The sequence below is a fragment of the Sander lucioperca genome, chromosome 23 (genome assembly GCF_008315115.2).
Source record: "Sander lucioperca isolate FBNREF2018 chromosome 23, SLUC_FBN_1.2, whole genome shotgun sequence".
Taxonomy (NCBI): domain Eukaryota; kingdom Metazoa; phylum Chordata; class Actinopteri; order Perciformes; family Percidae; genus Sander; species Sander lucioperca.
Genome location: NC_050195.1, coordinates 16,112,443 through 16,126,124, shown reverse-complemented (window position 1 = coordinate 16,126,124; position 13,682 = coordinate 16,112,443). Strand labels below are relative to the sequence as shown.

Sequence of the window (13,682 nt, the reverse complement as noted above, 5' to 3'; positions counted from 1 at the left end):
GACTCGATGCGACCGCCAAATTTGGTGAGTTTTTGAATATGTTAAGCCCCTCAAAAAGCCAATTCATTTGCCGGGAAAATAATAATTCCTTCAGTTTCAATAGGGCCTTCGCCGCTGTCGGCGCTCGGGCCCTAATGAATATATATAATATTTATATATAATAACAATGTGAAATAATTACTGTGCAATACCATTCCATATTCACTGTGCAATCTATTGCCCATGTGCAACTGCTGCTGCTGTTACTATTTGTGTTATCTGTTGTTTGTGGATTCTTACTGTTTTTTCTCTTGTACATACTGTTTTTATTTTTTATTTATTTTCCTACTCTTACTGTTTTTTATACTTTTTTTTCTCTATCCACTTTGCTGCTCTGACATTGGTATTTTCCCATTGTGGGACAAATAAAGGAATATCTTATCTTATCTTTTCCACCAGATTACATAAAGGTGCATACACCACATAGCTAATAATAAATATACAAGATACAGCTCATGACAACGTGCCCTTCTAATTTAGATTACATAGGTCTAATAAACATACATAAACTGTTCTTAATGTTTTTATCTGGATAGATAAAGGGTAAAAAAATACAGCTCCTTCTGTTTCAGACGTATAGGCTTTGCCTATACATATAACTATGAGCATTTTCAGAATTTCAGTCCAACAACCAACGTTAGTTAACGTTACGTTCTCTGTCGCTGAGAGCTTGATTGACAGCCTGGTGGTAGCAACTGCGGTGAGCATGTGTTGTGGCGAATCAACACATGGCTCATTTGAATATTAAATTCAATATTTTCAGTAGTGTATATAAAAGCATTTCACTTGTATGTGTAAGAGCGTTTCAGTAGTGTGTGCAAGCGAATAATCTTCCAGTTGTTTATGTGAGAGTGTTTCAGTAGTGTATGTAAGAGCATTTCTATTGTGTTGGTGAGAGGTAATTCTGAATAATGACCCTGACGGCCCCTCATATTAATCTGCACTGCTCCTGGGGGAATAAAGGGGGGTGTTTTTGTGGAAAAATACCAACAAAATCCCAACCCATTTTATAAACATAACTCTATCTTTATGACAATATAGGAATGTGCACAATATGTATTTAGGAAAAGTCAGTCCAGGAGGGAAACGTAGTAATAACAATGCCGGAATAATTCAATCATTCAAATCAGAATTTTAAATGGCGTGGGGGCTATTGTGGTTCTAGTGTTAAGGGTCTTTATGCTGAATGATGGGGTTCAGCGCTACATCAATCCCAGGGTATGAATTTTAGTTGCATACACTACAGCTATTGATCTTTGCACAATCTTTGTTTTAATAATATCGTTACAGCCTATACACTAACTCATCTGTTTTTGATGTTAATTTATTTTACAGATGGTACAGTCAGCCAGTTCCATTACTCTTATGTCTTTTTCATTGATAAAATAATGTCCTAGCCTACAAGTAGCAACGCGGCTAGATCCAGAAATGCTCCACCTCCACCTGCAGCCCAAACCCAGTCTGCAGCCTTCAGAAATGCTCCACCTCTACCTGTTGCCACAACTTCATCTGCTCCGCAAGAGCAGAAAGGGAGAAGAAAACAAGAAGGGGGGTGCGCGTAACAGTGAGTATTTTTACACGCACACTTATATTTCCCTATTATTCCAAATATTCCAAATTTGAAACATGTCATAAACAGCATATTCCATTTGGATATTCCGAACAAGGCCTTTTTTTTCCCCTGAATTTAGCATTTTCAGATATGCTGGTATCATTCAGGTTTTAACCCTGGTGTTGTCTTTCCGTCGACCTGCAACTTTGTGTTTTTCTGGGTTGAAATTTCAACATGTTGTTGTCTTTTTCTACACTTTGGCGTTTTTGTCACTTTTTTCAAAGTTTTTGGTCACTATTATTAAGTTTTTGTCACCTTTGGCGATGTTTTTGATCTGTTTTTTTTGTCACTTTTTCTGATTATTTTGGTCACTTTTTTCAGCGTTTAAAAAAACAAAACAAATTGTCATAGTTCTGATATAGAAAGTTTTTGTAAACGGGTCAAATTTGACCCAAGGACAACAGGAGGGTTAAAACCACTCTTTGGACGTGTTTACAATTACTCAATCAGGGTTTTTACCGCAGTTAGTGACAGTTTACGGCCTCTTGCCTGTTTATGGCTTATGTCAGCTCTGTGCGTTGCTGTGGTTGTTGTACACTGTGGAGGTGCGCGTGGTCTGCAATCAGTTGCAGTGGAGACAGGTGTGGGGATGGCTCATGAGAGCAGTGTCAGGTGAGTTAATTGTCTCAGCTGACTGTTGTTGGACTAATTACACCCTCCCTTTATATGCAGTAGCGTGCTGGACCTTCAGATGACATTCATTTTTGTTGGATTCCGGCACATGTGGGTAGCCTATTGAGGGAAATGAGATAGCTGACAAAATGGCTAATAAACATGATAATATGCTAGACATTAGGTTGGGACGAGCAGAAGTAAAATCAATCATTCATTAGAGAGTTGATATTAAATGGCAGGAAATCTGGGACAAAGATACAAAGGGTAGAGAGAATTACAAAATTCATAAGGCGGTTAGGGTGAGAAGATATAAAGGAAAAGATGTCACGTTTACTCGTTAAGGTTAGGGTACACAGGGTTATTAAGTACATTGTTCTTATTGAAAAAGGCAGAATCAGAAAATTGTGAAGGATGTAGAAGTAGGGAAAAGGAAGTGTTCCCGGAAGTGGAACGCGAAGGATATAGACTACACTCACATTAACTGCGTAATCGCATGAAATGGAACCCGTAACATCTGTATGTCCTGTAGCCTAGTCATACAATGCCTTAAATATGTCAAGAAGTACACACATCCCGTGTGTAGCTAGCTGTCAATTCAGTGTGACGTGTGTGTGTGTGTGTGTGTGTGTGTGTGTGGCCAGTGAACCAAAGAAAATGAAATGTTTTGTTCAAAACATTTAATAAGACTGAATATTTATTGACAACATAATAAAAGTGAGGCTAAATAAAGTCTTTATTCCTTCAAATCTTTCTCCTCATCTTCTGAGTGGACCATCTGCTTCTCGGCTTTCAGCAGTCTCACTCCTAAAGAGAAGGAGAACACAGGTTGTCAGCTCAAAACTAAGAAACCAGTTCCCTGTGAGGTTTGCTTGGGGAGGGTTGACAGGTAACAGGAGCAGTCAGACAATCAAACAGGTTTGACACAAATCGGCAGGTTAGTTCAACTTAGAGCTGGGCAATATTGGAAAGATCGAATATCACGATATTTTTGACCAAATACATCGATATCGCGGTCGATATTTGTAGGGTTGACTATTGGTGCTTTCACAAAATATTAACACAATGAGATTTTAGATAAATAATCCCAAATAATGTGGATACAATGACTAAGTGGGTAAAGGCAAATAATAAAACAGCTACAACAGTCTGGCAAGTTCAGAAAATGACATCACTTTACTGTAATGTAGCCTTTAAAACCAGGAAATGACAACACTTGTGTTACAATGTTACGATATCCAAAATCTAAGAATATATCTAGCCTCATACATCAATGCCGATATGATACAGATATATTGTCAAGCCTTAGTTCAACTTGTTTGATACAAAACTAAAGGTGACCCAAACTTAGAAAGCCACTTCCTGCTTCAACTGTGAATGACTGTACATGTTGTAGTTGCTGAGATTTTCCTATGCAGTGAGTGATGATTAGCAAAATTCACTCACTTTCAGTTTGGGGCCTAAATGAAGTGACTTAGATCATGTGAATAAACATAGTCTGATCGTTTCTTGACTTGAAGGACTTTGCTGAAGTGATTTTGCCATGTCCCCAGGCCAGATCTCACCAATTACCTTGGCGGGTGCAATGTCATCATAACTGATGGGTAGTGGTGTCCAAATGGAGCTTCATCAACTATTAGTTGTATTTGTTGAACCCAATAGATGGCGCTCTTGGTTTAAAAATAAAAAGGCCCAAGGAAGCGTTTCAGTGTGCTTTCAACCCTTTGTTGAACAGAGATCGCGATCTAGTGGGCTCAGAAAATAAAGAAAATGGTTCATGAAGCTTAATGAGGCTTCGGCCTTTCTCTCTTGTGGCCGCCAAAACATTCCCCTCTCTCTTCTGGTCTCTCCTCATGTGCAGCAGCACTGCGCAGGCAGGTAGAAGGGGAGGGGGGACAGGGCGCGGGGGCTGGTGTAGGTACGAGAGGGGATGGGAGAAAGACTCCGCTGAGCTGGCCTGGCCCTGGGCAAGCCAGCATTATTTAAGAATTCTTCATTGATCTTTCTCCCTCCCTTTTATAAAAAATTCTTCACTTCAAATATAGGCTACCTAAGTAATAATTATAATGTAATATAAATTCCTGTAGTGAGTGTGTGATTATTTGGCCAAAGATTTATTTTTCTATCGACCTTGCTGACATACCACTAAGCTTTATGCAAATTATTGCTTAATGATGTCACCAATATGCAAATGACCATATAGTGTCATCTAGTTACTTTTAGCGACTTTTAGAGCTAGTGCTAGCTACTTTCATTGGAAAAAAGTTGGCATCACTGCAAATTGCGTGTTCAAATTAATACAAATGAAAGGAAATCATTTCCAACATTCTTCTATTGAACAAATTGAACATTGAATTGAATATTAAAGGCAGCACTAAATAAAGAATGCATTTTAAAGTGCGTTTTCTGCTGATATTTTCTTTCAGTGTCTTGAGTGTCTTTCGCGATATGTCACAGCTTTTGTGATGTGTTTATTGCACAAGTTGATATTGCGATGACAATAAAAAACAATGTATTGTGCCGCCCTATTTTGAACACCAGACCAAAACCACTCACAGCATCCACTGGGAAGAGTTCAAAGGTCCTCGACTAGGGGTACATCCCATGGCCCTTATTTAATAGCTCCTTGGTCCTCACTCCTCGATCCTCGGCTGAACCGGAAGTTGTTCTGTCCCTACTCTCTGAAGGCCGTCTCAAAGCTCTTATTTCTGCCCTGAGGAGTGAGGAGCGAGCATTGAGGAGGGGTCATCGAGGAGCTATAGCAGAGGATACGCGAGAGCAGCCTTCCTGGAAGCCACACAGCTGAAGGAGTTGCTAACTCCGCCCAAACAGCTGACGAATTCATGTGACGTCTCATCCCTCAAACACATTTGCTTGTTGCCTCTCTCCTGATTTCCTCGCGTCTCTCCCCTGCCTCCGCGGTGGGAGGGACTAAGACACAAGGAAGGGAGACAATGCAATTTAAGCAACATGAGATGCAGCTCAGGAGTCAGAGTGCTCTCCTCATATACTGCCACCAGTTATCACGCGACCAAAGTTTCATACTTAGATCACAAGATGACAGCCAAACCATTGTCAATAGCTGATGACAACCATAAGATGTGGTTGAAAGCCCCAGTAAAAGCTTATAAGTGAAGCCTGGTTTAAGATTATTTTGTCCTAGTATACCCAATGTATTGAATGTTCAAATCATAACCCCCTTCTTTGCTTAACCATGGCAAAGAGTTTTCTAATGTTAACAAATTACGTATTTTACCCCAAACCATTCTCTTTTCCTAACTTTAACAAATATCTTTTTGTCTAAACCTATTTAAAGCTTAACTGTGGTGCCCATAAGGGTTGGTTTGGAAGGTAATCAGAAACCTATATAAATAGATGTAATATTGTAGACACAAAGCTTCAAAAGGCAGCACAGATCCCTGTTAATAATAATCACAAAATACATGTACCATTCTTAGGTGACACAGACCTGGTATATGTGGATGAGAGTTGAGGACAGGTGTGTCTTTTCTGCGAGGTTTCTTCTTCTGATCTGCCTCCTGATTCTGTGCGCAAAGGGCCTCTTCTTCACCGTCCTTCATCTCTGACTTCCTGTCCACCAGGCTCTCCCGCGCCTCCTTGTCTGTCACACAGCCAGACAAACTGTTAACATTGTCAATCAACTCTGTAGAAGAGACAAACTTTTACAAAAGAAGGGAACTTAAATAACAGCTCTGTTTTTATTCACACCTGTTAGTGGATGAAACAATACAAATATTTAAAGGTGGTCATTCTGTCTAGAACAGCTAACGCTGTCTAAGACAGCATTTCTGCTTATTTTTTTGTTCTAAAACAGAGTTGATCCGTTGCTTTTTAGAGGGTCAGTTCATCCAGATCACAACAAAACTAAACCTATTTTCCCATTTACTCTACTGCATCAAGCCATGCAGCTAGCTATTAGTTTCAGCTTGGTTTTTGTCTGTTTGTTGTTGTCATTTTAAGCCGATCCATGATCCACTAGCCGACCCTACCCACTAATTTTTGTTGCTAGTAATAGTAGTAATAAAATTGAGACCATTATGTTAAATACAATGTCACGTGATTAAAACAACCACCGCGGTCACCTGCCAGCCCCTTTCTAAACAGCTTCCAAAGAGGGCTTCTTAGATTGTTTAGTGTTAACAAACTATCTGGCGCGTCAGGTTATCTAAGTCCACCTTAAGGCTAACTTAAGGTGGGCTGATCTTTAAGGTGGACCAGCGATTCTCATTTTAGTCACAAGCTGCTCAGCTGTACTTAGTGTGAGCTGTTCTGACAACTAGAGAAAAGCACATTTTCTATTGATTATAGTTGTTAGACCAGACATTTGTAGCACTTGCTTCTCCCTCATTATATAGGCTATACAGGAAACAATTTAATGTATTACTGCGAAAATTAAAATAACAAATCTTCTCATGTCTATATTTTTTGTCTCCAAATGATATACAGATGAGTGTATTGCTAAGCATTGGTATTGATATCGGTATTGATAAAATCCTAACGATACCCATCCCTAACTGGCAGAGTTGCAATTTGTCTGTAAGAATTTGTATTATAATTTAAAGTTTAAATTTGAAACATATGACTATTATTTGAAAAAAATGGCCAGAGCTCTGTGCTTACAGTGTTTGCTCTCCTGTGTCATCAGTCGCTGTTCAGGCTCCAGGGTCGACCTCATACAGCCAGTCGTCATCTCTGAGGCCCTCGGGGCTTTCTACACAGATCACATAACACAAACACACACACACACACACACACACACACACACACACACACACAATCACAATCCATTATTCATTAGTGGACCTTATGACACTAACAAAGGATAACGCACTTTAGGGCTGTGTGCGTGCGTGCGTAGGTGTCTGCCTCTCTGACACATCTGCTTTACTTTTAGATGAAACTGCATCAACACAAGCTTTGATCAAATCACCACATTCACACGGGAGTTCTTTGTCTCTGCAAGCTTCATCATTGCCTTATATACCTCGCTTTTATACCTTTAAACATTTAACATGTCCAAATACAACATGTGTTTTAGCATTTTGTCAAGTAGATGCAATTGTATGTGATTTTCTGAATGGATAAGGAAGAGAAAACCAGAAGAACTAAATAGAAAGAAAAGCGGTAAAGTGATAAAGAACATGGCTGCAAATAAATAACAGAGAAGCAACAAAAGGGAAAACAAAAGCATGAGATAACTCGAGCTAAAAGAGGAATACACATTCAAATTAAGACAAAAAAAACAAACAGCCCTGCCGAAGAAAGAATGAAAGTGTGTTCTTACCTCAGTCTCAGCAGTGTCAGACTGACGGGCTGGAGCAGTGTCCCTCTGGGTTATAAAGCTTGGAGGAGGAGCATCCTCTCTCCTCTGCAGCTACCATCTGCCCAACCCCACCCCCCACAGGCAGGAGAGCTACGGAAGGGCTGCTGAATATCAATAGATGTCTTGTTAGCTACTCCCAAGAGAATGGCCATCTGAATGCACCCTCATATTATACTTCATGTGTTCATGAAATATGCGATACATATTGTTATGTACGTTTCCAACTGTTATATTCCGAAAGAAGTTCCACATCTTTCTAATTAGCTTATTTATTGGAATGCTGATGGCATTCACAACCTATGTTCTGCTACTCCTTCCACATTTTTCAAAATAGAAACCTCATTCAAACATCAAAATTTTCAGCTCAATTAGGACATTCCTGCTTGTATACAGATTTTTCATAACTTACATAATTTCCAAAATATACAACATTTTGCAGGCAAATTTGACCTATTCAAGTGGATGGACAGGATGTTCAAATTTGACACAGATTCCCACATTTTCAACTGCTTTCTACTCATTCATACATTCACCGAGAAACACCATTCAAACTTTAAATGTTCCACATCTTTCATACATTCAGGGTAGTATTCAACTTTCAAATCCCATTAATACTTCAATATATTCAATGACATCCATACTAGTTAAACACATTCCAACTTTTTCAACTATTGTCACTACTTCACCTTCTTACACATTCTAGCCAGCAATCCAGTGGAGTAGTAAAATCTACGCCGTTGCTATGCACATAGGTACATGAAGACACAAACCTACGCCGGACCCTACGCCGTAGTCTGACGTGCACCTCTCAAAAAATGTAAATACACGTCGCAGCAAAGCACGTCGCAGCGAAGCACGTCGCAGCGACGCACGTTGCTCGGCCGTAGCTTGGAAGTGTTGCATTTGCCCTGACTCATTTCCTGGTTCTCCTTCTCCGTAAACAACATGAAATCAAGGAGAGGGTTAATGTTTCCTGCTACAGATTTCCCACTGTGGTCAGAAAGAACAGGGAAGACACTTTATTTCTCACTATGACTCTAGAGTCGGTATTCGCTCCGAAGCTAATCGCCGTCACTCTCTCACTGATCCGTCGCTCTACCACACACACACACACGTATAAACATCAGGCCACTTACATAGGCTACGGCAAAAGCTCTGCGTCGAGCCTCCACAGAACCATAAAACAGCCTTTAGCCTTTCAACATACAGCATTCACACCACAATTTCTTCAAAAATTGCATTCTCTAGTTTTGTTACGGCTTTGACTAAGACCCAGAACACAGAGGCACACAACACGAACTCAAAGAGAAAAGTTTTAGTGTCTTTAATAATTGATCACAACAGAAACAACGAAGGAAGGTCAGCTTGCAGGGCTGGCGACGAGGTCTGGATTGCAGCGGACGAAGAAGGATGTCGTGTCCGAAAGCTCACAGGGATCCAGGCAGAGAGTGGCACGGCAGATGGGCAAGGAGGTGTAGAATGCTCCCGGGAATCCAGGCTGATGGTGGCACGGCTGAGAGGCGAGGGCTTGAGTACAGCGGCAAACGGCGAGCAGGGGTAGATGCAGTCTGAAGTAAGAGCAGAGGGAACAGATGAGTACTGAGCTCGAGGAACAAACACAGGCAAAACACTCACTAGAATACAATGAGGAATAGCTGAGAGCCAAGTTACCACTATGGTAAACGAAACGATCTGGCGCCGAATGCAGATTCCAACCGGGATAAAAAGCTGCAGCCGTAATTAAGAGAATCTGTCACAGCTGAACGGCGGTGATGAAGAATAGCCAGCAGCCGTGCAGGTAGGTCACTCGCCCGGCCACGCCCCTTGACCTAGATTCCGCTCCTCCGGCCAGACAGACACACAAACAGGGAAAAGAAAAAAGGGGGGAGAGGGAAAACAGACAAAACAAACACCCCCAGGACAGCTGTCCATGACAAGTTTGCAGTGTTGTAATGTAACAAAGTACAAATACAATACAAATATTTTGTTACTGTACTTAAGTAGAATTTTCACGTATCTGTACTTTACTTTTAATTTTACTCCCCTACATTTCCTAAATAATGTATACTTTTACTCCAATGCATTTCCACTAAGCATCTTTGTTACTCATTACTATAAAATCCCAAGCAGTGACCACACTGACGACAGTGGGGAAGATAACGTTACACACCTGTGGCCGTATTTGCAATAAATGTTTGCGTAAGTTGGCGTGAAAGATTGTTCCTCACAAAAAAACCCCGTTTCTGTTCTGTTTTGGCTTTTCTCTTTGTTGATGTCAGACTTTGAATTTGGTGTTTAACAATGTGTGGGAACCCTGAATATTATGTTTAACTGTAAGGAAGCAACAATAAAGTTCATAATCAAAGTTTTTTAACTTTTACTTCTAATAATCAAGGATATTATTCTCAGAAAATTACTTTTGATACTTAAATACAGTAAATATCAGATACTTTAGATACTTGTACTGTTACTCGACTATTTGATTGTTTTATGTGTTTACTTGTGGTTGATCATATTTAAACTTGCTTTTCAATTGATAATATTGCATTATGTTCCATATTCCACTTACAGATAAATCCACCTAAAATTTCCGTTCCCTCCTTGCTGAGGCCCCAGCAGGTCCGTGACGGGTTACTGGACGGGCCGTGGCTGGAAAAAAATCCCCTGCGATGACTTGGGGCCAACTGGTAATGCCCCTAAGCGCTGTGTGTAAAAACAAATAGTTGCAATGTTTGATCTATCCACTAGGGAGAGCAGTGATATGGACACTGAAGCCATTTACCATCATATTTGATGGAGCCTACAGATGAAAAAAGCTGTAAAAAAAAAGCTAACGCTACGTTAATCATATTATGTTGTCGTGAAAATATTCTGCTGAAGCATTTTGTAAAAACCTGAGACTACAGATGGCTTGTTTGTTTTAATGCTTTAAGGAAGTAGCGTATGCAGCTGAGGGAGACACGTCTGTACTACCAACTGTTCTCTCCATGAAAGTCGTGTTATTCAAAAGAACTGCATGAAAATAAAAGCAATACAAAGGGATATGGAATATTCTCAGTCTGCATAATCTGGTTGCAATTCTACGCCCTGCTCTATGCCCTGCTACGCTCTGCAGTGCCCTGCTACGTCCTGCTATGCCCTGCAGTGCCCTGCTAGGCCACAAACTCCTACAACTACTATTTCTAGTCATAGTTCCATTATCTTTATTGTGACTATTTGCCACTGTTCATCACACCCCCAACCGGCACTGTCAGACCACCAAGAGCCTGGGTCTGTCCGAGATTGCAGCAACAGTGGTGAGGAAGTTTTCCTCACCACTGTTGCACTAAATGCTTGCTCAACTACTAGAATTGTTGGGTCTTTGTAAATTATATAGTGTGGTCTAGACCTACTCTATCTGTAAAGTGTCTTGGGATAACTCTTGTCATGATTTGATACTATAAATAAAATTGAATTCATATTTTTTAAGAATATTCACTCACTTGTACTTAGTCATTCATAATCACACTGAGGTATATATGTCCACAGTATTGATCGTCACAGTAATCCTCCTATGTGTAAATTATCAGGACAGTTACTGCACCGAGTGGCAGTGTGAAAATATTTTTGTCTAAAATTGCAAATTTTACACTGCTACACCAGTTTAGTGTCAGTTTAAGCTGTTTGATAAACCATCTGGCAATGTATGGTGGGGGGGTGTGTTCTTGCTGCTAGCACTGAGGGTGAAGTGTTAATGGCCCATCAGCTGAACAAAAGGATACATTCTTATTGAGTAACATGCAAGAAACATTTCACCCTAAGGGGCCATCCACATGGAAATGCTTTTTGGTGTAAACGTACATTTTGCATTGTTTTGGCCGATCGTCTAAACGAATCCTGTAAACGCACTGCCTGAAGACACACTTTTTTGAAACCTGGTCCCAGGGTGAAAAGATTCGAAAATGCCGCCATTGCGTCTTTGTTTGGACGGCGAAGCCGCATACTTGCGTATTGATGATGTCATCGCCACACCCCTCGACCTCTAGCCTTCAACTTCTTATCCCGCGACGACGTCTCATAACAACAAAAATGGCGGACTACATGCTTATGTTCCTGCTGGAGAAGATATTGAGCCTATTAGGGTTACTAGGGCTGTTTGGTTTCTTCTTCTATTGTCTGTTTGTATACAGCGCACAAGCTTTATGTGCATGCTCTGCCTCTTCTTCTCCGTTGTTGGTGAATTTTTGTAGCAGAAACAGCGCCACCTATAGGCCTGGAATATGAAGTAGCATGTTGAGTCATTTACAAATGGATCTGTTTGGACGCAAACATTCTTGAAACGATGCCAGGGAAGACGGGGGGGAAAAAAAGATCGTTTTGGTACGTGTGGACGTGGCCTAAATGTTGCAGTAGCTGACAGTGGAAGCCTTTGAGCAGTGAATTCATATTTTTCTCAGTTTAAAAAAACTAAATAGACTAACTAAAAAGAACAGCTAGACTAGAGACTATACAACAATTACTACAGTAGGCTATAACTACTGTATAATAGACATAATTGATGGCATTGGGGCAAATTTCATGGTGGATACATTATTAGGGACCAACAAGCTCCCAAAAAGGGGTAGACTATTCACTTCCCCAAAACATAAAAAGTCATGCCATAGAGGGTTAATAAACCGAAAATTATACAGTGTTTATCTAACACTCAACATACTGCTTCTTTTAGAACAGGGGTGTCAAACTCAACTTCACTAAGGGCCACCATGGAAAATGAGAATCACATCAACGCCCAGACATGTAGATTTTATTGAGAAAAGTCAAATATCTTTGACTGTATTACTGCATGTCGCTTTTTTTTTTTTTTGCGTTGGTTGCATTTTTCATCATTTTTGTTGCTTTCTCTGACACTTTTCGACTTCTATCCCATATTTGTTGACATAAAGCCATAAAAAAGTCTGCAAAAAGTTCCCTATCCATCACAAAGTTTAGCAAACCAAGCAAAACAAAGATTGCTTTTTTAAAAGCAGGTTACCAAACAGCCGACTCACAGCAACCTGAATATGCCAGAATATGAAAACTCCACGACGTTCCACGTCAGAATTTCCGCCGGATTGCCCTCTTTTCAGCCGGATGTTTGTTTCCTTCCTCTTTCTTTGTGTTGGTGTTCTAAACTCCGGTGGATTTATGAGGACTATGGTTAACTGCTCCTCAGATCTCTGCAGGGTAAATCCAGACAGCTAGCTAGACTCAGATAGACACAGATGTCCAATCTGAGTTTTCTGTTGCACGACAAAAACTACGTTTGAACGTACACACGTTCCACCAAAACAAGTTCCTTCCCTTGGCTATTTTGCAGAGGTACCGTGGCTCCGTCCTACGCTTAGCGATGATGACTGTGATTGGTTTAAAGAAATGCCAATAAACCAGAGCACGTTTTTCTCCCATCTCAAAATGCTGTGTGGACTAACCAGACCCTCCTCTGCAATGCTGTGAAGGAAGGTCTGGCAATGTGAGACTTAAGTGTTGCATAATTGCAGAACAGTTTCCCATCCCTTTTTGTTTGGCGCACAACTAGATTACATTTATTGTGAACCTAAATTAATATGCGGGCCAGATTAAAACCTCCGAGGGGCCGGGATCAGCCCGCAGGCCTTGAGTTTGACACTTGCTTTAGAATATACAACACTCATATTTCCATATACTTTGTCCATGACTCCCTTTTGAGCATAGAGGGAATGTAAATGATTTTCAATTATACATCTATTTTAACCCTCATAAGATGGCATGAAGGTTTACAATTGTGGACAGCTTAATGCTGATAAAACAAAGTCCTTATCCGTGAACTTGTTGGCCTCTATTTCATTACATTGTGTCTGTATGTTAGGTGTTACTTTAGTCGCATATTGTGAAGCACTTTATGACCTCTGATTTAGAAACGTGCTATAAAGTGAATCAACTTTACCTCCTTTTACAAATCATAAAGCAATTGCATGTTTTTTGAATGGCAGATTGAACTCTCATGCTATTAATCTACCAATACTTTGTATTAAAAAAAATACTAAATCCTCCAAGTCCAAGAGACTAGATTAACCAAAA

General features: G+C 40.3%; 1 protein-coding gene across 1 annotated transcript; it reads right to left on the bottom strand.

Moving 5' to 3' along the window:
* Positions 1 to 2,928: 2,928 nt before the first annotated feature.
* ppp1r17 (protein phosphatase 1 regulatory subunit 17) lies at positions 2,929 to 7,649 on the bottom strand. The gene is made up of 4 exons (XM_031300176.2): positions 7,569 to 7,649; positions 6,905 to 6,995; positions 5,733 to 5,885; positions 2,929 to 3,070 (listed from the first exon to the last, which is right to left on the bottom strand). Exons 2-4 carry the CDS (start codon positions 6,972 to 6,974, stop codon positions 3,000 to 3,002), a joined length of 294 nt encoding a protein of 97 aa, XP_031156036.1. The 5' UTR covers positions 6,975 to 6,995; positions 7,569 to 7,649; the 3' UTR covers positions 2,929 to 2,999.
* Positions 7,650 to 13,682: the final 6,033 nt, after the last annotated feature.